General features: G+C 40.7%; 1 protein-coding gene across 23 annotated transcripts in view; it reads left to right on the forward strand.

Moving 5' to 3' along the window:
- Nucleotides 1-27605, forward strand: part of shank3a (SH3 and multiple ankyrin repeat domains 3a) — a 237474-nt gene that overhangs the window by 200451 nt on the left and 9418 nt on the right. For 13 of the 23 annotated variants that reach the window (XM_078790453.1, XM_078790463.1, XM_058074736.2 and 10 more), the window contains 11 exons: nt 6244-6319; nt 7073-7126; nt 9274-9356; nt 12026-12150; nt 12239-12374; nt 17260-17340; nt 17487-17510; nt 19655-19782; nt 19932-20037; nt 21668-22194; nt 22285-24392. In XM_078790453.1, coding sequence (XP_078646579.1) covers nt 6244-6319; nt 7073-7126; nt 9274-9356; nt 12026-12150; nt 12239-12374; nt 17260-17340; nt 17487-17510; nt 19655-19782; nt 19932-20037; nt 21668-22194; nt 22285-24392 — 3448 coding nt within the window. Of the gene's footprint in view, nt 1-6243; nt 6320-7072; nt 7127-9273; nt 9357-12025; nt 12151-12238; nt 12375-17259; nt 17341-17486; nt 17511-19654; nt 19783-19931; nt 20038-21667; nt 22195-22284; nt 24393-24599; nt 26390-27605 lie in introns of those variants that run through there. The other 10 variants (XM_058074728.2, XM_058074733.2, XM_058074735.2 and 7 more) reach the window with 7 other exon arrangements.

The following is a 27605-nucleotide window of genomic DNA, read 5'->3' on the forward strand; positions in this document are numbered from 1 at the left end:
TTTTGGCCAACATTTGACTATTCCCTGTTTCTGGCCCATCTCTCGCTGTGTCCTATTGTCAGCATGCTCATTTTTAACCTGAATGGAGAAACAAAAGCATTTTTATGTCTCAGATTAGAGCAGCAGGGTTGGACGGCTGGAGATGAAGACCGATAAACAAATGTAGTCTTGTGAAAAAGTTCTGACACACCACAGCTCTTCTACTTTTGATCCACTGCACATGCAAAAGTTTCAAAACATGCACCTCTATTGTGTTACTTGTGAACCCCCCAAAAAAACAAAGTCTGACCCCATAAATTGGATTGGCTTGAAATTACTTAACAACACAAAGTGCCCTACGAAACACCTGCTGTCACTTAAAGGGGACCTATTCTGCTTTTTCCACTTTTCTGACCTATAAATGTAGTTATAATGTTGTATTCTCGTGTCGATGCCAGTACGATGCCAAAGTTTCAGATAATGAGTTTTATGCATTTGGAAGTAAGCCCTGAAAAAAGTTGTCTCAAAATGGTCAGCTTGAAAAAACATGGTAAAACTGTTCCTTTGTGACATCACGGAGGGGCGGATGTCCTTTTATGGTTCATAGTTAGGAAGCATTTTGGGCATGTGACCAATCACAGCAGAGTGAGCATGCCCGGAGGCGGGCCGTGGGTGGAATAAACTAAAACAGACCGTTTTGGCAGGAAGCACAAGTCCAAGGAAATCCAGCTGGAATAGGTGCAGATTCTGCAAAATCTAAAAGGTTTTCTGTTATTGTGTGTAGCTGCTCTATAGGAGACCACAACTCAATACAAAGGGTTGAAAAATTTGCAAAATACTTCCCCTTTAAGTGTACATTTTTTATTTCTATACATATGATGACTGCTGGGCTGCATGGCGGTTGAGTGCTTAGCGCACAGACCTCACAGCTAGGAGACCAGGGTTCAATTCCACCCTCGGCCATCTCTGTGTGAAGTTTGCATGTTCTCCCCGTGCATGCGTGGGTTTTCTCCGGGTACTCCGGTTTCCTCCCACATTCCAAAAACATGCTAGGTTAATTGCCGACTCCAAATTATCCATAGGTATGAATGTGAGTGTGAATGGTTGTTTGTCTATATGTGCCCTGTGATTGGCTGGCGACCAGTCCAGGGTGTACCCCGCCTCTCGCCCGAAGACAGCTGGGATAGGCTCCAGCACCCCCGCGACCCTCGTGAAAAAAAGCAGTAGAAAATGAATGAATGAACGATGAATGCTATTGACCTGGGGTGGCGTATAATGGGGGAAAATTTAGGACAATTCCTAGGTCCCCTCACTGCCAGTGGGCCCAAAAAAATTGATAATTATTTAAAAAATAAAAAGGCCCATTTTCATGTGGCCCATTGTTGGTTGAATCCCTGGTATTAGCTATATGATCTGAAAAAGGGAGCCATAAAATCACCTTCCTTCAGGCAAAAACATTTTTGACTTACTTTTTCAAGAGAATATGTCTCACTCGTGAAACTTAACAGATGATGAGACACCTTAAGGAGACTTTGGAGCTGAGAGTACATTGTTTGATGGCATTCTAGCAGGATTTCCAGGTGTCATGCAGTAGGACCCCTGAGAGAGCACTCAGCAAATTCGATGTCTTCCACTGCTGAGAGAGGTTGGTCATCTAGTCTAGTATTTTTCAGGTTTTTTGCTTTAAACTTGTGACTGTCACACGCATATGGGCGAGTGTTGTCCAGTGTTGGCTACATTAGCTGCAGTTTGACTGATGTACACATTGTGAGCCTCGAAAACTCACCATTCTCCATTAAGTGTTTGTTCTTCAAATTCTGTATTAAATTCAAGCATTTTAATGCGCTACCCACACAAGATATTTTTAGTGGCATGTTTTGCAGCGTGCAATATTTATGTCACTCTCACAAAAGGCAGGTAAGTTCCACACGGCAGACATGTGTGCTTTGTTTTTCTGTGCAATGTGAAGGAAAGTATGATGCTCGCTACAGGCTGCATGCTGCAATGTCACAGAGATGATCGACTTTTGTTATTGGTGTTGAAAGGAATGCCTTTTCACAGAAATCAGACGCAATTGATCGGTGGCTGATTGAGCAGCCCTACTAATAATAGTCCATAGTCAATAGTCACATAGTCAAAACAGCAGTAATTTTTAATACATTTTTAATTAAAATGCGAAAGAGTGAGCGATGTTTGAACCACAATGTGACGATGGACGACTGTATTGTCAAAGTATAGATGATCATGTTCAGTCAGAAAAGGCTGAATGTCAAACAGTTATCAATGTGTGTTTTCTTCACTTCTGAAATAGCATTGTTGTTGTCATCATGACAGGGTGGGGCTTAGAGTTGAAGAAGTCACTAAGCTCCGCCCCTCGCTTGAGGCTTCAATCAGCCCATTTTAGGAGGTTAACATGCACAGCATGTGCGGGGAAAATCAGATCAGTCGGGATGCGAGCGGAAAGATTTACAAAGTCAATGAGGCTTACTCGATAAGTGTGTGTGTGTGTGTGTGTGTGCACGGTTGTGTGTGTGTTTGTCTGCAGCTCTTATCAGTACCAAGACAGTGTACGTTAATTCCCTTTCAGCAGGGTCCACAGACTATGTGTAGTGCGTGTGAATGTGTGTGTCCTTCACACAAGGACAGAAAAGATGTTAGTTCATCCAGGAGAGGATCCCTCATAGATGTCACAGATTTTAAACGTGTTGCAAAACGACCCCTGAATGTCTCAGCGTGACACTAAACAGATTGACTGTGGTTATTATTAGTGAGATATTGATTTAAGTGATTTTTTTTTTTTAAGTGATTTTTCTAATTCTATTCTGCTGGGCAACGTTTCTGGGAGACTGGAAGAACTTTCAGATTTTCAAGTAAAACATGTAATAACAACCAGGGGGTGACTCAATACTTACAAAAACCCCTCAAGGCCTCCTTATCAATCATTTGGCTTGACCACAATCTCATGGTAGATTCTCAATGGCACACACAAGATATTTGAAGATAATTACTTTCCAACTTACAATTTAGATTTACGAAGGAGTAATTCCGTTACTAATTCAGTTGCAGGTACTTTTTTGTTAGAGTAACTAGGAAGACTTACTAATTACTTTTTGAAAGTGATTGCCCCACACTGCCAACGAACCATTGATGATGTGTCACAGCTGAGCATGCAATGCAGAGTTTGGAGTGAGCAGCTTACATTGGCTCTGTTCACACGCACTTTATCAGCATGTTAAGTTGCCTTCAAATGACAGTCCGTCTCTTTACACACACACACATACACACACACACACGACAAGCACAGTGTGGATCAGATGGCGTCTGTCATTTCAAATCTGCTGGCTTCCTTTACTCTTTGTTTTTTTGTCTGGTCTGACATTAGCACTGTTTTGAATACAAAAGTGTATTATTGAACAGTTATTCATTCATTATGATAAATGAAGTATAGTAACGAAATTTGCTATACTGTGGAATTCTCATCTCTCTTGATTGTCTGTAATGGTACATATCAATAAAAATAAACATTTATTTGCAGTACCTTGATTATGTAATGGCAAAATCTGTTCCAGGGTCAAAATGTCAGTCTCATCATACGGTTATTTACCTTTGATGGCCTTATTTATTGAACAGTTTAACATTCATAACTGTAATTCGAATGTATAACAGGTGATGAATACCATGAATAATAAAACATGATAATAGGTGTAATACAGGGGTCTCAAACTCAATTTACCTGGGGGCCACTGGAACTAGGGTCTGGGCAAGGCTGGGCCGCATCAGGTTTTCCAAAAAAAAAAACGCATTTATTAAAAACAGAAAAATATACAAACTTTTTCAGTGCTTTGGTTCCGATTTTCTACAATAAAAGCTCTGATAAAACATTCCACAGTTCTCAAATATCTTCATTTTTATTTTTCTGCACAAAATAAGATGAAAAATAAATAAACAAATAAAGAATAAAGAAAATCAATCAATCAGTAATAAATAAATATAATAATAATAATAAAACGGCAAGTAATAAAAACACATATAGTTGGTGGGTAGACAAATTATTTTTTTCAGATTAAAATGAACAAAGCATTATTAGAGCCCTGTAGACATGACAAAACACAACTATAGTCACATTTATCCTTTTTTTATTTACAACATATAGCGCAACTGCAGGGTCTTGAGACACATGCTAACTCGCAAACTAGAGAGCTAGCGACCTAAACGGTAGCCTTCAAGTTTTGTTTTTTGTTTTTTTCCCTTTATTTGGGCAAATATATGAATCATAACAGTGCATTTCTTACATCAATCAAAATCAAAATATAACTTTCCATTATTTACATTTGTATTCAACTATCTGATAGCAAGCCCAAAAGGAGTAGGCTGAAGCAAAAGCTTATAAATGCCTACCCCTTTTTGCAAGATATAATCATGTTCATGCCACTGTCTTGTTTCCCCTGTTATTATCATTGTAATATTATTATTATTATCATTATCATTATTGTTATAATCTTTATCATTATTACCATTATTATAATCATCATTAATATTACCATTTTCATCATTGTAGTTGAAAATTTTGTGATTTTTTATTTTTAATTATTTAATTTTACAGACTTCATTGCTTCTTGTACAGTGTAGAAATTTCATCTGTTATTTTCAGAAATCTACAGTCTTTGTGTGTCAATTTATTAGCCCACTTTTTTGTAACATTTACTTATTTTCTGGATTGCATGTGTCTAATCTTATGCATTAAAAAACAAGACTGTGTCTGGACAGGTGACCAACCCAAACATCAGTTTCTTCTTGTTAAACCCTACCTGAGGTTTTTAGACGTGTTTATTAGTTTGTGTGTGTCTAGTCTTGTGCATTAGGAAGCAAGGTTTTAGGTCTGTGCTCAAACCAATTTTTGAAGCAATGATGTCTTGCTGTCCATTATTACTATTTATTGTAAAGTAATAATTAATAATAATTAATGATAATAATAATGATAATCACTACCTCTATATTTATGCATGTTAGCCTAGGTACCTCTAACAGTTTATAGTTACAAAGGTATTAAGGTAATATTCTTACATTTCTCATATCAGTCAATCAGAGATTCCAGCAGAGATGACAAGACAGTAGAATGATCACTGTTAAAATTCTATTCCCACTTATATTTATAAACAGACACTTAGCTTATACTGTGTCACATTTCATCGAATTTACAACTAAATTAAATTCAGTAGTGCCACCAATGTAGACAGTTTTTTTTTTGTTTTTTTTTCTTTCCCCCCCCCAAATTAACAATATTTTTTTTTTCCTGTGGCTACCGACAACCAAGCAAACAAAATAATGAGTAACATTTAAAGAGGAGAAATGGGAAAAAAATATATGCATTTATATATACATACACATACATATATATATATACATATATACGTATATATATATATATATACACATACACATATACACATGCATATGCATATACACATCTACACATAAATGCATACATGCATATGCACATGTACAAAAATAAAATATTGAGGATAAACATAACTGCAATATAACTTTATAAATACGTTTCCAAGCTAATATGACCTGCATCAAGTTGTCAGACTTTTTAGTGTCGTTTAACTGATGGTGAAATTGGGTTAACTTCTAATGTCGCTATTATAATTTGATAAAATCCAATCTTTATATTTTTGTTTAAATTGTGGTGTGCTTTTACTCTCCTTAATTTCTGACGGCAAACTCTCCCATTGCTTTATTCCACAATTGGAAACACAGAAACCTTTTCTTGCGGTCCGGTAACTTTCAGATTTAAAATGGTTTGGATTTCTGAATGGTAGGATATTTCTTTTTCCTTGAACAGACTTTGAATGTTTCCTGGTAAGAGTTTATGTTTAGCTTTGTAAATGATCTGTAAGGTTTTCAAGGATATTATATCTGCAAATTTGAGCATTTTGGATTCGAGGAATAATGGATTAGTTAGAAAGTTATTTCCTTTAAACTTAAATAGCCAAAAACTTACCACTTCCACACGGATAGGGAGGATAACTATTAACAGTTATTTAACCTTTAACATGAACATTAATCAAACGTAATAATTTTTTCTGGGTACTTTACATGGGTAGACCGAGTCTTTTGGTGTTTTAGTCTCATTCATCCCATCTTATTTCATACATATTCATATGAGTCTTTGGAGTTGTTTGCTTTGAAGGATAATTTCGGTCCTCTTGTGTCAGCAGTCACGCTAACATAGACACTACTTTTTTTTTTTTTTTGCAGAAACACGTGAGGATCGCACCAAGCGACTGTTCAGACACTACACTGTTGGTTCCTATGACAACTTCACCTCATACAGGTATTGACCTTTTTACTTTAGTTGTATGGCAATTGTGTTTTTACTGTTGTGAATTTGCATCCTCCGGTGTCGTCCTAGAACGTCATTGAATACACTGCCACCTGAAGGCAGAAGGCTGCCACTGCACTTATTTTTTCAATACAGTTTGAGTTGCCTTTACAAACCAACCACAATGGAAATCTGAAATGTATATTTACATACATATACAGCTCTGACATTGCCCAAATACTTTTGCACCTAATTCTATATAAATTTTCTCCAGCAGTGTCTAATTTGTTGTTTGTAAAAAAAAACAAAACTTAGTGTGTAATGTTGCAGATTGCCTCTTTAATGCCAAGGTGCCAGTTTAATGTCACTTTAGGTACCTAGGCATTGTTTCCACTCACTTTCTCTGCCTTTTATGAAATGTCAGGTTTTTATTCATTTCCTTTATACTTTTCTGGTTGGTTTAAATGTCATTTCTGTCGCTGGAGCGACTGATTTGTTCTTTTTTATAATACCATATGCGGTAGATTGACAGTCCATAACATACCGATCAAATATGACAGATCAAATGTACCAATGTGATGATTTTGAGGAATAATGGAGTTGCATTCGAAAGGGCAGTTGATTATACATGTGTTACTTTTGCTAGGTATCCAGAAAGCTTTGACATGTATTCCAGGAAGCAATACACATTGTTTTACCGGTGTATTCTGTGTATAATGATTCATAAAAAGCAACAACAACCAGCATTTGGCCTCCCTCCTGCAGAAAGGTTTGTTTTGGATCACCTACATGCACCAGCAGAAGCTCAGTGCTCTCTTGGTAAGTCTGAGAGTGCAGCGTGGAGTGTTGCTATCAAGCTAATAGAGGCCGCAGCCACCCACCCGCTGAGTTGCCGCCTCAACACACGCTCTGATTTTGTTTTTTGTTTTTTAATTTGTGTGATAATGACTTCATGTTACACGTTCCGACTAAAACATTTGCTTTGGTGTTTTTATGGGCGAAGCAGCCAGAACTTTACCAAGCCAAGTGTGATGAACAGAAGTTGTAAACAGTTGTTGTAAGCAAATGGGCCTTAACCCTTTGAGCGCCAAAGTCGCAAAATTGCGACAAGCAATGTTGCTAAATTTAATAAGCCATTTAAGCAAATATGATGCAAATAGTAGTTAAAGGGGTATTATTATGCCCTTTTTATTGACTTGTGAACTCATATAGAGCAGCTACACATGATAACCAGCACAGAAAGCTTTCTAGATGTTCCAGAACCAGCACCTATTCCAGCTGTATTTCCCTGTGTTTTCCTATGTTTGCATTCTCATATGAATGGGTTGAATTTGAGCTTCACTTTTTTTGTCCAGCTATGGTTTAAGTGAGTAGTTTTTAATTTAATACCAAATTGAAGGGGGAAGTTTAACAATTATGATAAAGTAGTAAACCAAGTATGAAAATACCTGCAACCAACAATACAGCCTCATTTTCAGGGAAATCACCACTCAGAATGTCACAAAGGTTTTCACTAGGGATTTTCTGATTTCAACCGATATTGATATGTGTAACATCACATATATTTTCTTGAGTAAAATAGTTGTAAAGCAGTGTTTCTCTATTATTTTCTGTCATACCGCCCCTCCCTCCAAAAAGGGACAATCAATCAGTTTCTGTATTGAAGTGAAGGCCTTTGGCGCCCTCAGGTAAGGGGCATTCATGTCAGATACGCTATCCTGCCGTACGTTTCTACAGGGCTTACATAGTTGCTGGTTATTCTGCATTATTTGTTGTTTTTTCATGTACTTATTACATTGCTTTGTGATGTTGGGGACACCTTGAGCAAAAATAGTAGGTGGAATATTAACCCACCCACGATTTCAATGATGCTGGTGGGGTCATTATGAGCTCTGATGTTGCGCTGCTTGCTAAAGTAGGGTGTTGATTATTTCCAGAGTACGTTTGAGCAACACAATACTAACTGCAATTTGCTGTTATCTCCGCAAGTGCAATGTTTGTCCTACATGCTGTACATCGATTCTCAAGAAAGGGAAAATACTATTACTGATGATATCTGGGCGATAATTATCGGTGGACAATGTAATCGCAGATCCCTAGTTTTCACCTCTGCGCTGTATACGATTATTGGAACATCAATATAAATTAAATCTTAAAGATGAAACACTCCTCGTGCACAAAATAATCAACTTACTTATTTATTTATTTGATGCACACAGAGCAATGAACAATTTCATGCCCCTAATTGTTCTTCAATTTTATTCATGTACCCTCATGACAACCTGGGGGTACACACACCCCATTTTAGGAACCCAGGACCTAGACCAAGGGCATGCAAGGGCTGACTGCAAAACCCTTAAATTTCACTTTGATTTTGTCCAAGAAGAGACTGAGACCGGCATGAACAAGAACAATGGAGACCGTGGAGTACAATACTGCAATGCAAAGGCACAGCCTGAGTGTTTATTGTGGTCATAACGTCCACAGACACGCTCAGATTCAAGCCACAATGGAAGATGCTCTAGCTGCAAAGGGCAAGGGACCAGCTTCCTGTTTTCCTCCAGTTTTTGTTCATGCAGTTCTTCTACCTCAAACGGCATAGAAAGTCAACACAAATCAGACAGTGATGAACAGCTCAATTACTTGTGCTTTCTATCATTAGCCGAAGGATAACATCACGTCTGAGCCTCTGGTGTCAGTCTCTTCAGCGCAGGAAGACCTGCCACTTATGGAGGATCAGTCACAAGATTGATTCCCCTCTTAAGATGCATCTCAAAGACACTTCAGTCACGACAACTCAGTTATTCAGTGTGTGCGTGCGCCCTTAACATACTTGACCAACTCAGGAATTCTGCTTGCTTGCTTTGCTTTCAACATGATGAATTAACATGAAAGAAAGTACTGGTGTATGTGTGTATAGTTTGCGTCATACCTTTTCTATGATCTGTCTGCCCTCTGCTTCACAGTGATTATATCATCGAGGAGAAGAATGCTGTCTTGCAGAAGAAAGAAAACGAGGGCTTCGGTTTTGTTCTGCGAGGAGCCAAAGGTGACTTTCTAATTTTTTAATATACATTATGCTCATATGCAGTACCTGCAAAAGTGTTTTTAAAACGCTTTGGTTACACACAATAAGATCCAATAGTGTAATGCAGGGTTCTCAAACTCAATTTACCTGGGGGCCACCGGAGCTAGGTTCTGGGTGAAGCCGGGCCGCATCAGGTTTTCAAAAAAAAAACAAAACTCATTTATTAAAAACTGGAAAGAAAAATCAATAAAAAAAAACTATCTTCAATGCTTTTGCTTCTGCTATACCCTACACTTTTTCAGTACTTTGTTTTCCGGTTTTCCACACCAAAATATCTGATAAAACATTCCACTGTTCTCAAATATCGTCATTTTTATTTTTCTATACACAAAATAAAATTAAAAAAATAAACAAATGAAGAATAAAGACAATAAATCAATCAATCAGTCATAAATAAGTTAAATAATAATAAAACAGCAAATAAGAAAAACGTAAGAAACCACATACAGTTGGTCGAGAAATCATTTTTTTCAGATTCAAATGTACAGTATTAACAGTTATTTAACCTTTAACATGAACATTAATGAAACTTAATAATTTTACCCAATTAGCAAGTTAGCATTGTACTCAGTTCCATCTGGGAGCAGCGTCGTAACTTTAACAACATGTTTGATGAGATGCTTTATCTTGACGTGTATTTTCCGTTTTATTCCAAATCATTTCCTGCATTTATTTGTACCCAGCGTCATAAGCCTTTAGCTTCATTGCTAATCCAAAGCAAAACAGGGCGGGGTAACAGGGTAGGGTAACGGTATGGGCGGGGCAAAATCATGTTAATTGTGTCCGGTGTGCACACAGCTTTAAGCTGTTATTTCAACATTAAACTTTGGTATCAAGTCATATCATTCTTTTTGTAAAGAAATCATATAATTCTTTTTGTAAAGAAAACACTATGTATTCTGCTCTAATGTAAAATTTTTATTATTTATGTGTGTAGTGTGACTCCTTTGGGCCGGTCTAGGCGGAGTGTGCAGCATTTACATGGAAACTGTAGATGAGTGTGGTTTTCAAAAACTTTGTAAGACTGTAAGAGACTCATTGCAAGTTATCGCAAACGCTTTATTGCAGTTGTTGCTGCTTAAGGTGCTTAGGATTTTAAGATTTTATTGTTTGTTTTTAAGGCGTTATACATTTATACACATAAATACATCTCGAACCTCATCCAAATTTACTCTCCAGCGCGGTCACTGAGGTCCGAGGGCCAGCTTCAACATGTGGTGCCCAAGACGAGACTTAAGACCAGGGGAGACCGAGCCTTTTCTGTGGTTGGCCCCAAACTATGGAACTCTCTCCCCTCCCAAGTAAAAAAAAAGGGCCCCAACATCGAAAGTTTTAAGTCTCGTCTTAAAACCCACTTTTATTTTCTGTCTTTTAACTCGGAGTGAGTCGTATGGTCCTGTGTGTTTTATTTTAATTGGTTTTGTTTCTTCATACTTTTATTGCTTTGCTTCTTGCTTCTAATATTTTAATATCTATTTTACTATTTTATTTATTATTTGATCTTTTAGTTTTGGATTAAATTCAATTTGTACCTTTATTTATTGTATTTTACTTGTTTTTTTATTTTACTAGTTTGTGCAGCACTTTGGAAACTCTGTTTATAAAATGTGCTATATAAATAAAGTGGATTGGATTGGATTGGATAGGGTGGCTCAGCCAGTTAAGGGGATATCTTAACTTCTTACTTCCTTAATAATAACAAGTTTCATTTAAAAACTGCATTTTGTTTGTAATTGTGTTGTCATTGAGTAGTATTTAAATTTGTGCAAAGATCCAAACAACCAGTGATCTCTAAAGGAACATCTTGAATATATATACTATATACTGTTAACATAAAATATATGAGAAATTTAATTTTTTTTACAACTGTAGCGTTATTGTGTGAGTCAGTGGCAGCTTTGGTCAACATGTTTGTATACTGAGATGCACGCAGGGTTCTGTGTGTGTGTGTGTGTGTGTGTGTGTCATCCATGGTTGAGCTGCCAGCTAGCTGTCCCATCTGCTCCTCACACATGGCCGCTCAGATTTAGTAGACAACTCTCTTCTCCTCTCTTCCCCTTGTCGTAATTCTCTCATCTTTCTCAGCCATTTGTTTTTTCATTCCTTCTTCACTCTCTGCCGCCTACTTCATAACCTCCACCGTCCATTATCCTCTCAAAATATTTCACCCGCTGGCAGTCCGTCGTGCCTCGTGCATTCCAACAGAAATTGCCTCTCCACTCATCTCCATCCCCACAAATGCATTTTACTCAACACAGTTTTTTCCCCCGCTTGCATGGGATGGTTGCTATGGTAACCCCTCTAAGGCACCTTGGTGGGAGTCTGCTTTTTACTTCTCCATCACTCACTACTTTTACCACCAGGACACATACACACACACACACACAAACTTACATACATTGTAGCACTGCAGTCCACTTAGTGCTGGACTGAACACTCTCACGTTGGATTTGTGCCAAGATTTAATGGAATATTTGTGCTAGTACAGTCGCTCACAAAATATGTCCATTTCAGTTTCAACAACATGGTGTCAACATGTACTAAACACATTTCAGCACATATTTGTTTTTATTCTGAACTTTTTATCATCGTCAGCACTAAATCCTTTTGTTTGTCAACTATTTGCTCAGCCGAGACGCCTATTGAAGAGTTTACGCCGACCCCAGCCTTCCCGGCACTGCAGTACCTGGAGTCTGTGGACGTGGAGGGTGTGGCCTGGAGGGCCAGTTTGAGAACAGGAGATTTTCTCATTGAGGTAGTAACACACATGCTTCTTGTTCTGTGGCTTCCTTGTGTGTTAAAAAAAAGACAACTTACCCGTCCTGTGTTGTGGTGTCAATTAGGTCAATGGTGTGAACGTCGTGAAGGTTGGCCACAAGCAGGTGGTGTCGTTGATCCGACAAGGTGGCAACCGACTTCTGATGAAGGTGGTGTCCGTCACACGGAAACCAGAGTCAGAGGAAGTTGTCCGCAAGAAAGGTAAATGCTTAAATGATCGGAAAAGCCAGCAGCACCAGCTCGAGCTAGATTTAGCAACAAGCTAAATGCATTGGAGATATGTTATGCTTTGATGAATTGACTGTCAAGATAGAGGATTATATATCCAAGCTCAACAGAAAGTGATCAGACTTATACATTTTAATGAGAAAATACAAAGTAACAACCATTTCAGATTTTTTCTTATGCCAGTTGTTCATGATAACCGCCACCCTAAAGAATAGAAATAAACAGGCTCATAATAATCCACAAAATATGTATAGCACTACTAGAAACACTCTGATTTGTGCATCTGGAAATAATATGCTAATGAGCAGTGTTTGTCCACATCTGTCTCCAAGATGTACTATTGTGCATTTTAAAACCAACACCATGCTAGATTAACCTGGTCTAAAAAAAAAAGCCAAAATGATCAAGCGTACAGCTTAGGGCAGAGGTAGGGAACCTATGGCTCGGGAGCCAGGTAGGGCTCTTTTGATGACTGTATCTGGCTCTCAAGCATTTCTTACCACAATAAAAATGTATTTTTGCTAACATTTTAAAGTAAACATCACAGAAATGACTGTTAAAAATAATATTAAAAATCAACAACTTTTTTATGCATTTTAATTCGTCCATCTATATTCTGCTGCAATACGGCCAACCATATCCATCTTTCCTGATATTTTCCAGGTCAAACACCAAAACTTGATTATTACTGGGTAATGCGGTAGTCTACCTCGGTCATTGAGATGTCAACATGTAAATATAAACTTTTCTCCTTTAGTCAAATAGTCACCTAGCTAAAGCTGCAGAACCAAGCCTTCTGGCAAAGATGGCCAAAAGAATGAAATATACTGAGTATGGTGCAAAACTATGCAGCAGCAGAAGTTGTATTAATGGCAACAAGTATTTGATTTATTATTAGACACTGCGCTGCTCACGAAAGTGTGCTGGCCACACCCCATTGGCGTGGGGTAGTGTGCCTGGTCTACGTAATTAGAGCCCATTATATCTAAAACTGTTGGTCTTACATAAAAATGCACACATTTTATTGCATTCAATGTTTAAAAAAATGTTTATGGCTCTCACAGATACACATTTTAAAATATCTGGCCTTCATGGCTCTCTTCGCCAAAAAGGTTCCCGACCCCTGGCTTAGGGCAATATCGACCAAAAAGTCATATCCCTTTATATTTTTGATTGAATATAAATATACGATATATATGCCGATATCTTTTCCACGGAGTGAGTTTAGACAAAATCGAATGTGAGGGTCAAGCTATTTTATTTAAATAAATAATTAACATGAGGATTTCTTTAATATTTTAAAGCTTCATACAAGATGCACATTAGTGAAGGGTTGCATGGAAGCGAATGATTTGCTGTGGCGATCCCTGAAGGGAAAAGCCGAAACAAGAAGAATACAAGTTGCACATTTAAAAAATAACACCTAAAAATAGCCGCTACAATAAAGTGGGCCATTCTTTTCCAAATAAATATAGACCGGGTCAAATATAATATTTTTAAAACAAATCTTTAGATATGCTCAACTCCAAGAATGTAAAATGAAGGAGTGCCTTTAAGAGGACATTTTAAAATGTAATGTCAAATATACTTAAACAGTAGTATTTTTAGGTAAACATTTTTAGAAGACACAAGCATGACCTTATTTATGTGGCAGGAATACCAACGTCAACTGCATCAGGCTTAGCAGGCTTGTGCTTAATAATAGTGACTTCAAAACTTCGCTGGACATTGCGAGTCCATAGTTTTCAGCAGGTTTTACAGCGTTTCTACTGTATTAGGTTGCTTTTCCTTTCATGAGGAACGCAAAAGGAGTGCAAAAAGGAGTGCAGCCGATATCACACACAAGATATCACACACAAGTGAAAATGTTTTTATTCAATGCTCTGGATTGGAAGTACCTCCATATTACCGAGTTACTGTTTATTCCTTGTTGAGTTCTTCCACCGCAGACGTGCTAGCCTGTTAGCTTCAACTGAGGCTCCAGGCTTCTGTCCTCGCCCCTCCCCCCTCCTTTTTGTAGGCATGAGGGAGATACAGCCCAAATACAATCTATATCGATATCAACGATATGTTTTGTTTTGATATTGTGCTTAAAGCAAATATGAATATTTTTTTAAATATCGATATATCAGCCAGCCCTAGTACAGTCCCTCAGCTGCTTTTTTTTCTCACCTTTGATCCTGATAAATATGGTCTAGGGCAGTGATTTTCAACCACTGTGCCGCGGCACACGAGTGTACCTTGAGAAACCGTCAGGTGTGCCGTGAGGAATTATCCAATATCACTTTTTATAATTAACATTGATTAATCATCATTTGCAAATATTATGTCAATAGCCATTATGTCAATAGTATACATGGACCCAAATATTCCAATTGCATTTGGTTTATTTGCTCAAATGGAAAGAATTGAACAGGGATGGAATATTCCTTTAACCAATCCGATTGAGGTATCTTGTACCCGCTCAAACGGAAAGTTGTCAGGGTTCCTTCTTCTTCGTGGTGTTTTTCTTCTTCTGTTGTTTATTGGCGGTTGGCAAGCAGCTTCTGTGTGCATTAGCGCCATCTGTGGAACAGAATCTAAACCCTTCTATACGCCATTCACAAGTGCAGTTTTATTAAAAAAGAAAATATATATCTATATAAAACATGTCCTGAGTTTAATTATAAAATATTAGCAAGATTGAATGTGATCTTTTCCTGTTTAAATTTGTCCCGGGTGCGTTCTTTCAGCGCATGCTCAGATATGACGTAACACGCAGATCCAGACGTTCTTCAGTTTTAAAAATGGAGGCCAGCAATCGGCACTGGACTAAGCAAAGTTTGTTTTTCATTCAAACTAAATTTCAAGACTGGACAGACGAAAAACTGGCAATACAGAGTTATTCCAACAAGTGAAAGAATAACTTGTGGAAGCCGGTATCACGTGATGTTGATGTTTACGTTTTACTGGGCATGCCCTATTGACTATTCTGGTTGATTTTCACGGCGCATGTAGACAAGAGATTGGAATATTCCTTTCCATGGATACCATTGTTTCCCGAAAGGTCATTCGGAAAGAGAAAAACTCATCATATAAAAACATGGCTACTGTCGAGTGTCTGTGGTGTAAAAACTGGCAGAGCAATATAATATTGGTCCGTGTGGTAACACCTACCTTGTTCCTCCGATAGACTTATTGATGCACATGTGAGGTCGTGGTGACATTTTGTAACATTTTTGGTTAGTGGTGTGCCACAAGATTTTTCCAATGTAAAAAACATGCTGTGGCTCAATAAAGGTTGAAAAACACTGGTCTAGGGACACATATTACTGTTTGAACATCATTAAACTCAGTCACAGCCCAGCCATTTGGCTGTTCAAGTTTTGAACTAGTATCCTAATATATTCAGAAATTCAGTCATTATCTATGCACTGTTAATCTGGCAGGTAATGGCTGCGTTTACAAAACAAAGGTGGGTAATTGTAGGTTATTGCATTTTTAATTTTAAACCATGCAGCCTTTCAGCTGTCTTCTGGGCATAGGAGCAAGGAGTAAGGAAACCAAAACGTCAGTTTTGCATAATAGGGGCATATCTAAACGTGGCTTTTTTTCTTTGGTCTACTAGTTCGAGGTCTTTGATGTACTTCTTTCAACACACATACTGAGGCCATAATTTGGTTTCAAAAAAAGGATCATAGAGACACTGATAAGACAAGGTGAGCTTTCCAGAGGTGGTTCTTCTAACTGTCTCCATCACATCCTTAGACACACCTTTTCACACACATAGTTACAAAAAAATGCACATCCAAAAACTGCAAAGTCTTTTGCACCGGGCTTCACTTGTGCCGCCGTTGTCATGGCGACAACACTGCATGTTTTGAATGAAGCATTGGATTACAGCAACAGGCTCTCTCTCTGTCTCTCGACCCCGTTCCTCTATATTTTCTGCAACCTCCTCCGTCTCCTCTGCTCGTCGCTCCTTGCAGCACGACTTGCACACCGGGTGAGGAGACGAGAAGTGTTTGATGCCAGGCGTCCGGGACACACTACAGCTAGCTAGCGCAAGGATACCGTAGTTGTTTGTGTTTTATTTTTTTGGGGGAGTGGGTGGCAGGACGTCTGTGGTATTTGGAGAAAGAGACTTGCTGTAGGATTGACGTATCGACTGAGCTGCCTCGTTGCGTGAAGTTGTTCTATAGTAGGTGAATTTGATGCATATAAGCATGTAGAGGTTACCTCTTTGTGAAATTTCTAAATGCACATTTTAAAGTGGTTACTTGGAGTGTTACATTGAAACATTGCACTGAGCAGTTGGTGAAGGATTGTGAGGTTTTTTTGTGAGCTCGGAGGTGTGATGTCTTCTGCATATCGTTCTTCTTAGCTGTTAAATTAGTGTCCTTTCTCCATCTGTCAGCCCAGATGTCTCTTTGTCCTCCCTCACTGTTCGCTGGAGGACATGCAAGTGTGTCCGAGCTGGTGTGCTGATGCATTTCTCTTCTACAATGCAGAAAGGCATCGGTAGTAAGATGGAGCACATTTTTCCACTCGTTTTTCAGCCCACCGTGGCGGACAAAATGCAATGTTTTGTGCAGGAATAATGGAAAAGAATGCCTCCACTTTTGAGGCACTCCACAAAGACTGAGCCTGCACAGACGAGATAGAGACATGAAGAAGTTGGACTATCAGCGTAGCCGCAACAAGGTCTTCTTACCCAAGCGGGAGGTCAGTGCTTCATCCCAATTGGAGCCTATCAAAGCGGTGAAGATGGGATGGACCAGCCGTCTGAGAGAGGCCAGGAGGGCGCTGAGCCTCAAAGCCAAAGGATTTAACTCTTCTTCTTTACCTTCGTCCTCAACACCGTGCCTTTTCTCCACAGCCCCGCCCCCTCCCAAAAGAGCCCCCAGCACCACCCTCACGCTACGCTCCAAGTCCATGACGGCTGAGCTGGAAGAACTGGGTGAGTGCTAGCGTTGTGCACTACCTGCTGTCGTGCACTGTCCTCCTACCTTTTTCTCTTTTCCTTTTTTTCCTGTTTGTCTAACTTTTGACGATCATCACTTTTCTTGGCTTGTACTTGTCCTCTGCTTTCATTTTCCCACCAAGCTTCTGCTCGGAGGAGAAGAGGCGGTGAGTCTGACACTTCTGACATGTTTTATCACTGCTATGTACAAGCAACCATATTTGGTAACCGTATTTTCTCAAATAGCGGCCTCCACTCCAATTGATGCCATGCTTCAATTAATTCCCAGATGTATAGTCACTTCTCTTTTATCCCTTTAGAAAAAAACTTCAATTACTGTACTATGACTGATACAATTAGGTCAGTTCATAGACATTCCACAGGGTTGTGTTCTGGGGTGCTTCCCATGTCCAGGATGCCCACATTCTTAACATTTCTCCGTATTTTCACTTTTCTAATTAGTTTTGAACACCATTAATTTAAAAGTTTGGACATACTTATTCATTCAATTGTATGGGTAAGTGCGCCCAAACTTTAATTGAAAGTTTTTGTTTCAGTACTCATCTTAAAATGTCATAATAAACTACATTATTTACAAGTCTTGTCCAATATTATTTAGAGGAGTACTGGGGATCACCGCTTTTCACTTTGGTTCTGTTTGTAGCCTGCCAGAAAATGGCGAAAATACGCCAGTAATTGGATACGCCCATAAAATATATATCTTTTTAACACACTGTTCACTCCTCCCCCGAAAAACCTGCTGCGAGGTTGGCATGAACATTGTCTTCCGATTTCGGGTGAAATTTACAGTAAAATTGGCTGTTTGGAATTAGTATATTTGATTTAACTGCATCGGTACCCGTATCGGTACTCAGAGTGGGCGAGGCATAAACAGGAAAAGGCCGTGGTTTAACCAAAAATGGGTGGTGCTTATATCAGTACATTATTTTCATTTTATGGATTGATGAGAAGTTGCTATATTTGTTATTATTTCGCAAAATGTGTACTATGTATGTGTGTAAGTGATCTGTAAGACTTTATTATTTCATTCTTTTTGTAATGACCCGTGTGAAGTTGGTAATTCATATGATGGCAAACAGGGAAATAATCAGTCAGCCTTGTTCGATGTATTTTTTTGAAAAGACACAGTGTTTAGTACTTCAAGCAAACTTTTCCAAGTGACTTTATTTCACCAGCTAAATTAGAAAAGAGCAGATGGTAAAAAGAAAAAACACAAGTTTAAAATTGCAACATGGACTGTATTTTCTGGACGATAAGTCGCTCCGTAGTCACATAAGTCACACAAGGCCAAAAATGCATAATTAGGTGGAAAAAAACATACATAAGTCACACTGGAGTATAAGTTGCATGTTTTGCGGGTAATTTATTTTACAAACTACTTGACCAAAACAGACATTACGTCCTCTTGGAAGGCAAGTTATAACATTAATAAAAGGATAGAGAACAGGCTGAATAGGTGTAAGATATGCTAACGCAATGCTTATTCAGTTACACCAAAATAAACATGAACAGAAAAGAAGTTCAGGGTTTATGTAACATAAACAATTTTTTCATTTATAAGTCGCTCTGGAGTATAAGTCGCAGGAACAGCCAACCTATGAAAAAAAGTGTGACTTATAGTCCGGACAATACGGTATACTGCAACATATTGAGAGGGGTGTAATATTTAACCGTAGCCATACAGGCAGAATGTTTGATGCCGCTACTGCCTGTGTACTGCCAACTGAAAAAGAACAAAATTCTTATATTGTAGGTAGCGTGCCTGTGCCTGTTTTACGGCGACTTCATGGAATAAGACGAAAATAAATTTCAAGGAAAAAAAAGCTACACTTGATTTATAAGTGACTGACCGAATGCACATCGCTGTCTTGACAAATGCACTGTGTACATTACAAGACAAGTTTACCAAGTAACTTTAGATACAAACAGAAATATATACGATACAAAATATTGGGTCTACGAGATGAGATTTTAACATTACTTTTAGGAAACTAAAAATGAAAAAATATTAAATTAATTAATTTAATTTCCACTACGTTACATTCTTCTGCACGCAAAAATACTGTATCTTTAAATTTGCATGGCTGTGAATGCTGAATCATGAATGTGTGAGCATCCACTGTATGTCATTTAGTATTCAAAGTATTCATCACAAAATTCAATTACACTTGTATGCTTGGATCAGCTCATCATTTGTATTCCCTGTTGTGTAAGAAATGATGCCGTGTTCGCCCGCTAAAATGTCTCTCTACTTCGCTCCGGCTAATTTCCCGCTCCCCCTTCTCAACAGAGAGGCTAGATGAGATGTTAGCGTCCCAGGAGTCGATGTTGCGTTCTCAACCTTCAGAAGCAGATTACAGAACAGCCACTGTCAAACAGCGGCCCACCAGTAGGAGAATAACACCAGCAGAGATCAGTGTGAGTACGTCTACTTAAAGATCATCATCGCGCTCCACCCCCCCTGCTGCTGGCATGCATGCAAACCACACGATGACATATTATAGCACACACGTCTGTCACTTTAAGGGCATGGAATTGCTCAAATATTTATTTTTGTTTGACTGTAGTCACTGTTTGAGCGACAAGGGATGACGTTACATGGAGGTCTTCACCCAGGCATGGAGCGTGCCCATATACCGTTACCCAAGGGGATGTCCAGGACCAAGTCATTTGGTAAAACAATCATCTCTCCTGTTCATTATCAATTAAGGTGAATAGTTTATGTGCAATGTTGTCATGAGAGAATGTAAGAAAAGTATCTTGCCACAATAGAAAATACTGACAATAATGCTTATCATACACAATATTACATATTTGGTAAGTACTTCTTTACATGCCCCAGCTACTATATTTGGTACACCTGCACAATGATAATGAAATAACACCTCTTATCCAATTGGGATATACATATTGTGGTTACATAGTACAGTACATCTCTAGTTTTCTTACATAGGCAGATTCTTTTGAGACAGCACTTGAATCAAACACTACTTTATTAGGCACACCCGCAAATGGAGGGTGGCAAGATACACTGTGTTTGTCTAGGGCAATATATTTCTAGTCATCTTTATAAAGTGTAATTTGTTTGTATTGTATAGTATTGTATTAGGTGTACCTAATGAAGTGTCCACTGAGCATACACTCCATGCAAATTTTCAGAGTAAGAAAAGAGATCCAAGGCGGCACGGCGGTCGAGTGGTTAGCGTGCAGACCTCACAGCTAGGAGACCAGGGTTCAATTCCACCCTTGGCCATCTCTGTGTAGAGTTTGCATGTTCTCCCCGTGCATGTGTTCGTTTTCTCCGGGTACTGTTTCCTCCCACATTCGAAAAACATGCTAGGTTAATTGGTGTTTTGTGAAAATTCTTTTCAGGTTCATAGGAAGTAACGCCAAGCACAATTTTACAATATATGAAGAATTGATTAGATCCCACAAGCAAGCACGGTTAGACAATCACTTTCCCTGATGCTAGATAACGAGTTGTCACTCCCGAAACCCCCACATACAGAGACATATAATCATGCAAAGTATCGTTGGCTATAAATCTCTTACCGTTGACAACGGGTGGAGAGCCAGGCACCTCCGGTAGGTCGGCAACGAAACCAAAGCTGGGTGCTTGTGCACAGCCCGCAGCAGACTCACCTGAGGAGGGAAAATCCCCGCCTTTATGGTTTCCCATCGTGTGCGAGCAGAGAGGGCTGGTCCCCACTCCCAGACAACGAGTCACCCCCCTACACAACCAGTACATAGCTGATAACGAGTTGTAAGACAAAATACAGCTGCAAAACAACGTATATAAAATACAGATGCAAAACAACTTATACAAAAGGTATAAGTTCGACTCGGGTCATAAAAGAGTTATTTCCCCAACAATTGGCGACTCCAAATTGTCCATAGGTATGAATGTGAGTGTGAATGGTTGTTTGTCTATATGTGCCCTGTGATTGGCTGGCGACCAGTCCAGGATGTACCCCGCCTCTCGCCCCAGGACAGCTGGGATAGGCTACAGCACGCCTCGCGACCCTCGTGAGGAAAAAGCGGTAGAAAATGAATTAATGAATGAAAAGAGATCCAGTTTTAACAGCACTGTAATAATAGCATGAATGCTTAATGAAGTGTTAAATGCCTTATACAAATGTGTTCTGTGGATAAGCTTCAAACAGCGGATGTTCAAAGTATTACAGATTAAAGTGTGAAACAGCCAAGGATCTGCTGGGCGAGTTTAACAAACGTCCCCTTTCCTGATCACACTGTAATCCTCAACACTTAATGTTGTGTGTGCTTGTTTACATCCCCGCCTTAGGTGCCACTGAGGAGGACCGTCTATCAGCTTTGGCAGGTGAGCATCGTTTCCCGCGCAGTTCCTCCATGACCGACAGCCTGCGAGAACACCCACAGCCTCATCCCATCCCTCCGCCTCCGCAAACAGCACCACCTCCGCCTCCATATTACCTGGACACAGGACCTCCCCCGGCTTTCTGCCCACCACCTCCCCCGTCCAGGACACAGAGTCAGGGCCACGAACCAGGAGGACGCTCCAGCTTTAAGCCCTCCTCCTTGGACCTGCCCTATGAGGCAGCTCAGCGGCAGGCCACGCAGCTTGAGAGACAGAAAAAAGCCCGCTCCATGATCATCCTCCAGGACTCTTCACATTTACCCGTGGAACCCACAGAAATCCCCCGTCCTTCTGCTGCTACTCCACCTGAGCGGATAAAAAGGAAGGGCCGGGTCATTGACAACCCCTATGCCAACGTGGGCCAATTTAGCATTGGACTGTACACACCGACCAAGCCTCAGCGGAAGAAAAGCCCCCTGGTGAAGCAACTACAGGTATGTTCTCTTTTTATGGATGTGTATCGATGTAATCCACCCCAGCTCTATCATCCTGGAAGATCTGCTTGATGTATGATCCTGTTACAGGTGGAGGATGCACAAGAAAAAGCTAGTTTGGCCTTAGCAGCTGCCCACTCCAGAGAGAGCTCACCCTCAGGGCGACATCCCCACGGCCACACACGCACCAGCCGGGCAGACTACTATCAGCAGCAGCTGATGGCCGAGCGAGAACGTTTGCGGGCTCAAGGAGAGGCGATATTTCAGGGTAAGGGCCCCTTCGCCGCTGCAATTGCTGGAGCAGTGAAAGACAGAGAGCGACGCCTCGAGGAGCGGCGGAAATCCACTGTCTTCCTTTCTGTGGGAACCATGGAGGGGGCGTCCTCCGCCAGCGCCGAGGTCCCCTCTCTGATTCAGTCTCACTCTATTGATGAGCGGATACTCACCCGAGAGCTTGGCCAGCTGCCACCTCCTGCCTTGGCCTTGAGCCCCTCACCCAGCGGGACCACCTTTATCCATCCACTCACAGGAAAACCCCTGGACCCCAACTCCCCTCTGGCCCTTGCGCTGGCCGCAAGGGAGAGGGCGCTGACCTCCCAGAGCCAATCCCCAACGAGCAGCCCAGAACCGCGGACTAAACAAGAGCGGGTGGGCCAGGGTGTTATGTTCATTGACACTCAGACCAAAGAGCCTCCACATGGAGAAGGGCCACCCGCATCTCCTCCTTTTACATCTAAAAGCTCCAAGGCAGCTGGGTATGGCATTGGATCCACCCCAGCATCAGTGTTAGTCCCTCAGCCTACCAAACCACAGTGGGCTATGTCACCATCAAGTATATCATTCCAGCAGGAGATGGAGGCCCGGATAGAGGAGAGGAAGGAGGAGAAGATGCTAGAAGATAAGAAAAGCATGTTGATCAGTATTATGGACACCTCACAGCAGAAGACGGCTGGGCTGATCATGGTGCACGCTACCAGCAATGGCCAGGCCGTCAGTGGGGGTGAAGAACTAGAACAGACACCTGTCCCAACATCCAAAGAGCTGAGCAAATCTCAACTAAGTCCAAGGACTAAGTCCCCAACTCCCACAGCCCCTCTGCCACAGCCTCAGAGTCAGCGTGCTGCCAGCCCAGCTCAAGACAAGGGTCTGGTTCAGGGAAGCTCAGAGGAGGACACGGATCCATACACAGTGACTCTACCACCCGCCATGTTGTCCTCCAGTGATGAGGAGACACGAGAGGAGCTGCGTAAAATCGGTGTTGTTCCACCGCCCGATGAGTTCTGTAATGGACTCCTGGCTCAGGCAAAGGGTATTCCCCTGTCCCCAACCAAACCTATTGCATCTTTCCCCACCACCCCTCCAACGCCGACACCCAAAACACCCTCAACTCCGACCACGCCAACTGTCACCCCCACCCAGCCTCAGCCTCCCCAGCCCACACCTCCACCCAGCGCTCCACCCAGCACAGCAGCTGTCTCAGGGAAACCCTCAGACCCTCTAGAGCCCCCACCAGTTTGTGAGCCTTGTTCTGCGGCCGATTCAGGCGTGGAGGAGGCTGACACGCGCAGCTCCAGTGACCGGGAACGAGACCACCACCTTGAGACCACCAGCACTGTCTCCACGGTTTCCAGCATGTCCACGCTGTCCTCAGAAAGCGGCGAACCTGCCGACACACACACGACACACACTTCCTATGCCGATGGGCAGACTTTTGTGCTCGACAAGCCGCCAGTGCCTCCGAAGCCCCGACTTAAGTCCCACATAGGAGGCAGTAAAGGCCCCGTCACCTTCAGGGACCCTCTGCTGAAGCAGAGTTCTGACAGTGAGCTGCTATCGCAGCAACAGGCTGCTGCACTGGCTGCGGCAGTGGCCGGAGGAGGCGGGCTGCCCCCGGGCGGTTCGGCCTCTGTGACTGGACTAGCACCCACCAAGCCACGCTACCTCTTCCAGCGGCGCTCCAAGCTGTGGGGGGACCCAGTGGAGCCTCGTGGGCCAGGAGTGGGGCTCGGTATTGGGAGTTTGGGAAATCTTGGCGGGCTTGGACTAGGGCTGGGTGCAGATGAGGGCGCAAAACCCTCTGTCATGGGGGAGCTCAGTTCTCGACTACAGCAGCTAAATAAAGACACAAGGTCCCTGGGAGAGGAGCCACTGGGAGCATCGCTTGACCCTGGGAGGAAGTCCCCTGTAGCAGGTGCCAGGTAAGAGTCTGTTTAACTCACTATTGTCAAATATGAAAGAATCCAGAGTAAATAGTGCCCTTGCTTCACTGACAATATTAGTGACATCTATTTGAAGCATATGAAGCTCAGCTGAGCTCTTACATGACGTACTTTTGGTGTGTTTGGGGATTGGTGGGAAACCACGCCATGGCTGAAAGTACAACAAAGTGCTTTATATTTCTGCAGATGTGAGGACACCGGAGAGAGTAAACCTTAAGGTTGTAGCCACTAGGGTAAACTTTTAATTTTTTTTTTATAACATTGTTTCCTAACCAGCCTGTAAACTAATCCCACTGAAGACTATTCCCTTATATGCATTCTTTTCTTTATGAAATACCGCATTTCCTCAAAGAGTGGCCTCTGGGTTTGATGACTTGAATAAATGCCACACATCCTAAAAAAAATGCAATAATTACCTTTTCTATGAGTGATATCACCATGTGTCATTGTTGACATCGTTACCACAACACACGACGCCTATAGCTGAAGTTGAGTGCTTTTATTATTCCATGCAGGTCACACACAACCAAGTAGTCATGATATTTCATATTCTCATTTGATTCAAGCATCATTTCTCTGTGGCAAATATATTAATAATGTATAGGAATGTATACTGCCTTAATATAAATGTAATGCCTAATGTCTATGCCTCCGCACTTCAGTAAATAAACACTATGCCCAGCCACTATATGAGGAAATACAGTATATTTGTTACCTTGTTTGCATCACTTGATCATCTACTCTAGTCTGTTTAGATCCCTAATGCTCTTGGCCTATTGATTTTTAGAGATGAAATTTTGCCTGCAGATACTAAGTACTGCACTTAAGCCGATGTCCTTGTTTCTGTAGAGTACAGCGACACTCAATGTTTTACAGCACATGCGTGTGTGGAGTTGTGTGCATATGGGCGTATGGGGGTGGGATTAAGCAGTCGATGCAAACAAGGTAACTGGCCTTGAGGTGTGTGTGTGTGTGTGTGTGTGTGTTAGGTGCTCACCTACAGCCCTGCTAGTAGCAACCCCCTACTTACCCCATACCCGAGGTTCCCCCGAACAGTCGTCGTTCAAATAATACGTTGAAAGATACATCCTAAGAGCCACCTCTCCATGCGTTCATTACTGATAAAACATTTGATAAGAGCAGAAACTGCAATTTCCGCCTTATCACTGCCTCCCATCTGACAGTTTTATCAGTGATAACCTCCAAGTGTCAAGGATGTATTTTCAGATATATTTGAACATGACTGAATTAATGGTGTGTCATGTCTCTCTGTTAAAAAAAAACACTTTTTTGCATTGACAACCTGCTAAAATAATGACCTTAGTCTACTAACATAGTTAACTATTTTGAAGAGCTCTCCTCATACACTGTACCTATTTTGGTTTGCTTTTGAAGACATTCCGCAGTACTCATGTGTACTCATCATTGCACTCCTGGAATATTGATGGGTTCACAGGAATTGTTTCAATGTAAAAGTGTAACGATTTGATTTAATAATGATTTGATTCATGATCATGATGGTTGACAATACCATTCAAGGATGATATTGGTTCTTTTAGAACAATACAATCCGAAACAATTCATTAACTTTTTAGCCAAAAATTGTGTTACCATTGTAACAAAATAAATATCTGGATACTGGACAGTGCAGGTGAGGAAATCAGGTATAGCTTAATTTTGGATATGAACCAATCCGCTGCTCTCATTTTTAATAGTCTGTACATTTTCAATAAAAGTACAGTAATTGCAACTAACATTTCAACAGTAGGTTTAGCTGCTACTTATGCTTTTGTTTTTCCAACATAAAAATAATACAATAATACATCAAAAATAAAGTGGGACCAACATGTCTTGAGGTAAACTGCTACTTTACTCATTTTAAAAACAAACAGCAGTGAACTCAATTTTAAGAAGAAAAGATATTCATTCATTCATTTTCTACACCGCTTATCCTCACGAGGGCCGTGGGGGTGCTGGAGCCTATCCCAGCTGTCTTCGGGCGAGAGGCGGGGTACACCCTGGACTGGTGGCCAGCCAATCACAGGGCACATATAGACAAACAACCATTCACACTCACATTCATACCTATGGACAATTTGGAGTCACCAATTAACCTAGCATGTTTTTGGAATGTGGGAGGAAACCGGAGTACCCGGAGAAAAAAAAACACACTGGACCGCAATGGTGGCTTAATTATTTCCAGCTCACCAGCTTGTCCTCTGCCAGCAGCCATGCTACATTTTGTTGTCTGCTGGTGCATGGCAACGACATCACAGACATGCAGACTGAATCGAGTAACGTAAAAGTTTTAAAAAGTATACGTAAATGGAATGAAATGTTGTATCGATAAATGTCGTCTGGAATAGCAATTTTCCATGGATGCAGTAGATCGTTACACACCTATTTAAATGTCATCGTTTCTCACCTCAAGTCAAACTGAGTACGAGTTTGCTGCCACCTGCTGGTTTGTATGTATAAATCTTTAGCCTTCAAACATAAGACGACTAAGAGTTTTTCTTTTGTTTGGGTCCAGACTGCACTTACATGCATCAGCGCAAGTCAGTAGATGTGTTGGATGGATGACTTGATGCGAGTCTGGATACAGAGTATGAAGGAAATTAGAACATTGGGAGAAGTTATTGCATCTATACATTTTTCCCAGTGGGGGGCACAACAAAGCTCTTCAATGCAGTTCCATTATAACACATATGCGGTCCATCGCTATCTTTGTAGCTTAGTTATTACCAGTTTCACATTTTATATCTTTGCTCCCCAAAATGTTTCATATAGTACTGCCACTCATTTGTTAATAAACTGTATATGATTCACTTTTGGTAGAAATCAGACATTTCTAGGACGAGATTGACATTGAGATTTGAAAGAAACAACGGAAAGGGGCAAACCAAACCTCCTATGTGTTCGGGAATGGGTTCTTGAGACGGTGTATGCTCATTATAGTAGGTCATTCGTAAGTCAAGCTTTGGGGGCTGATTTACTGGGTGTGGGGGCACTTCTGGTTGTATTTTAGGTATGGGAAATCCCTCAAAAGGGCAATTTATTTGGTCTAAAAATTGTAACAGGACATGAAGCTATTTCATATAAAAATGAATCAATTCCTGACATTTATTCGGATGCTTACTTGAATAGAATAGACAAGGGCATAATGGCAAGCGCACAAGAATAGCTGTTTAC

The sequence above is a fragment of the Doryrhamphus excisus genome, linkage group LG1 (genome assembly GCF_037039965.1).
Source record: "Doryrhamphus excisus strain RoL-2023G ecotype Guam linkage group LG1, RoL_Dexc_Guam_v1.1, whole genome shotgun sequence".
NCBI classification, from domain to species: domain Eukaryota; kingdom Metazoa; phylum Chordata; class Actinopteri; order Syngnathiformes; family Syngnathidae; genus Doryrhamphus; species Doryrhamphus excisus.